Source organism: Aegilops tauschii, chromosome 2, assembly GCF_002575655.3.
Source record: "Aegilops tauschii subsp. strangulata cultivar AL8/78 chromosome 2, Aet v6.0, whole genome shotgun sequence".
Classification (NCBI taxonomy): Eukaryota; Viridiplantae; Streptophyta; class Magnoliopsida; order Poales; family Poaceae; genus Aegilops; species Aegilops tauschii.
The window spans coordinates 122,109,897-122,113,152 of NC_053036.3; the positions used below are offsets into that span (position 1 = coordinate 122,109,897).

The following is a 3,256-nucleotide window of genomic DNA, read 5'->3' on the forward strand; positions in this document are numbered from 1 at the left end:
TTCTCTGTGGACTTGACACCACCACCTACAATTACGCCTAATGCCTACCCACATGGCCACAGCTGCTTAATTTCCTGTGAGAAAACAAGATATCAGCACCGTTCATGATGATGTCTCACTCTCATGTCTAATCACCGTTACATAAATTCCTCCAACACGAGGATTATCACCATCGATGGTGTCTGCTCCGGTGGAGTACATTCCAGGCAGCAGCGTATCTTTCTTTCTTCCAACGTCACAGTCCCAACCAAGACAATTCTACAATTGAAATCCAGGCCAGAGAAAATTACTACTCACAACTTGTCCAGTGGAGAAGAAAGAGAATCTTTGCAAGAAAAGCTCAGATGAGAATCTTTGGAGAGGCAGATGGGTGATGCGCCTGCTTGCATCACCGAACGAGCAAGTCTCTACGCTACCACTACTAGTAGTAACAAACACATCAACACCTCAGCTCATCTCATCTCAGCTAGCTAAGCTCTAATCATGCCGGTTACTAGCATCCAATCCCCATCAATTTTAAACTCTGGGAATGTCAGATCCGCCAGCTTATCTTAACCCGGATTATTCCGTCCGTCCGTCGCCGCGGTGGCGATGCGGTGAGCTCAACGAAACAGTTGTGACAGTTCGCAGTGTACCTGAAACCATTATACTACGCCCCGGAACAGCTCAGGGCGTCAGCAGTTTGCCGCCGAGGCCGATCGATCGATCCACCGAGCATCGCATCGCATGCACGCAGCATCACGCTCACACACCCCGACGGAATCCCACAACAGTATCCCCATGTTGCCGCGCTGCGTCCTCCCTGGTTTCTCATTAGATTAATTCATCTACGTGAGCCGATGCAGGGTTTGGTCGCCCAATCTCTCCAAGGAATTCAAGGTGTGCTCGAGTTTTTTGGCAAAATTTGCAAAGAATTTGCGAGTTGCATGTGCTCGTAGGTACATAGCTTATCTACACTTGTATGAAAACCTTTGTGGTGATTCACACACGAAGAAAGAAAGAATACAGATCGAGGAGGGCGAACCAAGCAGGAGCAAACGAATAAAACTGTTCTCTTTCCTTCCCTTTTTTTCTACTGCCAAAGTAGCCAGCATGCCATGCATGTGCGCGCGAGCGAGCGAGCGAGCTGCGTCGTCGGCTGTCAGTTGGCGGCGGCGGCGGCGTTCCGGCCGCGGTTGGAGTTCGACGAGGAGTAGCTGCTAAGCTTGCGGCTGATGGAGTGGATGGCCGGGTTGGACCGGAAGTAGCCGAAGAGGCTGTTCCGGTGGAACGGCAGCGGCGTCGTCGTCCTCCGCCGCATCTCCTCGGCCGCCGCCCGGCTCACCGTGTACGGCGCCATGTCGCTCGCCGACGCCGCCGAGCCCCTCCCCTTCCGCATCGACGCGTCGCCGCCGCTCTTGAGCATGCTGTACTTGAGCAGCGGGTCCTTGCCGGCGGTGGCGCGGCCCTCCGACGCGCTGCGGAACAGGAACAGGTCCTTGAGCCGCCACTTGCGGCTGCCGCTCCCGCAGCCGCGCATCAGGGAGGCGGCGCCGCGAGGGGAGGGTGGGGAGGAGCAGAACTCGTCGTCGATGGGGTCGCCCCTGTACGGGGACAGAGACCGCGTGGCCCTCCTGCTGCGAGACGACACGCCCGACGACGAGGACGACGCAGGGGCCGGCCGGCCGGACCTGCCCCTCGTCTGACCCTGATCGGCCGGCGCCTCCGCCCGATCCCCTGCACCGCCGCGCACCGCGGACATCGTCCTCGCTCTTCTCGGCGACCGGGGGGAGACGGAGAGGGAGGCGTAGTCCTCGTCGGCGAGCAGGCCGCTGCCGCTTGAGCGCGGGCCGTTGAGCGGCCGGATCCTGCCGCCCTCGAACAGCTCGTCGGCGGCGGCGAGGATGGGCGTGGACTCCCGGAGCTGCCCGCTGAAGCCGAAGGCGAAGTCGAACGTGGCGGCGTCGCCCTGCTCGTCCGCGGCGTAGCTGCTGGCCCTGGACGGGCTCGTGGGGGCGCTGGAGAAGAAGTAGCAGTAGCTGGGCAGGTGGCTGCCGCCGCCGCCCATGGCGGCCGCGGTTCTTGGGCTGCACGGCGCGCTCGGCGCCATGACAGGCACCGCCACCTCCATCTCTCTCTACCTACCTACGGCTCCTCCGCTACACCTCTCTCTCCTCACTCTCCGCCTCTGCTCTCCTCTCCTCTTCTGATGCTGTACTTCTTTAAAGATAGATGCCTCCGGATTTTGCTTATGTAGGTGGCGAGGCTCTGGCCGGAGATGGAGACTGGAGAGAGGGAGAGAGGAAGGTAGGAGGAAGCTGGATCGATCGTAGGGGGTGGGGGTGGGGGGATTGTTGAAGGGAGAGAGGGGGGAGGGTACGTTAAAAGCCGTCGCCGAGACATGGACCATGTGGTCTTATACGCAACTTGCTCGTTTTTAATCCGATTGACATCAACAGTTCGTTAGAGAATTAGCTGCTTGGAGGTTTGAAAATAACACGCTCTTTTTGTTCCCATGCATGCAGCCGCTAGCACGGTAAGAGACCGCATGAATTGGTTGGTGAATGTGTGTATATAGCGAGATGAATTGTATTTACTTTACTGATCACACAAAACCGTTTGGAATAAACGGGTAGTTATCTTTAAAAAAAAGAACTGTCAACAACTGAAGAAGATTAATGATCACACAGAAGTAAAAAAGGTAAACAGAATTGGAGAGTAAGGATTAAAATTTGCCCCCACAATAAAAAGTCCAACAAAAATAAAGGAAAATTTTGGTCTAAATCTTTCTCAGCTTTCCTGCAATTCAAGTCTCAAATTTTCTTGTTCCTTTTTCTGACAAAAGGGGAGAATCCGGACCACTTGGGGATGCAAGCGGACGCGTCCACGTCGCCGCGAGGCCCAAAGTACACTAATCTTTGCTACTTCAGTTTTTATGTTAGGCTTAATTCATGTCTTGCGGGCGACCGCTTGCATGACGAAAACCACTGTCTAATGTTGAATGGAATGGAAAAACTATTGCAAAGGAACATTTTCTTAAACTTTTAGCCTAGCAGAACACATACTGAAAGCAGAGGGCCGGTAGAAGATTTGTTAAGTTTGGTAAAGCAAATACCAAATTTCTACAATCAAAGGCAACAATGAAATACAAAAGAAATCATATTGCAACACTTTAAGATGAGCATAGCATATAACACAAAGAATAGCAGCCCAAAGCAACAATCGTATACATAGCTTTCAAACAGGCTTGGTACCATTGTCCCTGCATATAACTTGT

The 3,256-nt window shown here is 53.9% G+C and overlaps 1 protein-coding gene across 1 annotated transcript; it reads right to left on the reverse strand.

The window, feature by feature from the left end:
• Window positions 1-1,030: 1,030 nt before the first annotated feature.
• LOC109751262 (uncharacterized) lies at window positions 1,031-2,339 on the reverse strand. Its single transcript, XM_020310159.4, has one exon. It carries the CDS (start codon window positions 2,108-2,110, stop codon window positions 1,142-1,144), a length of 969 nt encoding a protein of 322 aa, XP_020165748.1. The 5' UTR covers window positions 2,111-2,339; the 3' UTR covers window positions 1,031-1,141.
• Between the last annotated feature and the right edge of the window lie 917 nt (window positions 2,340-3,256).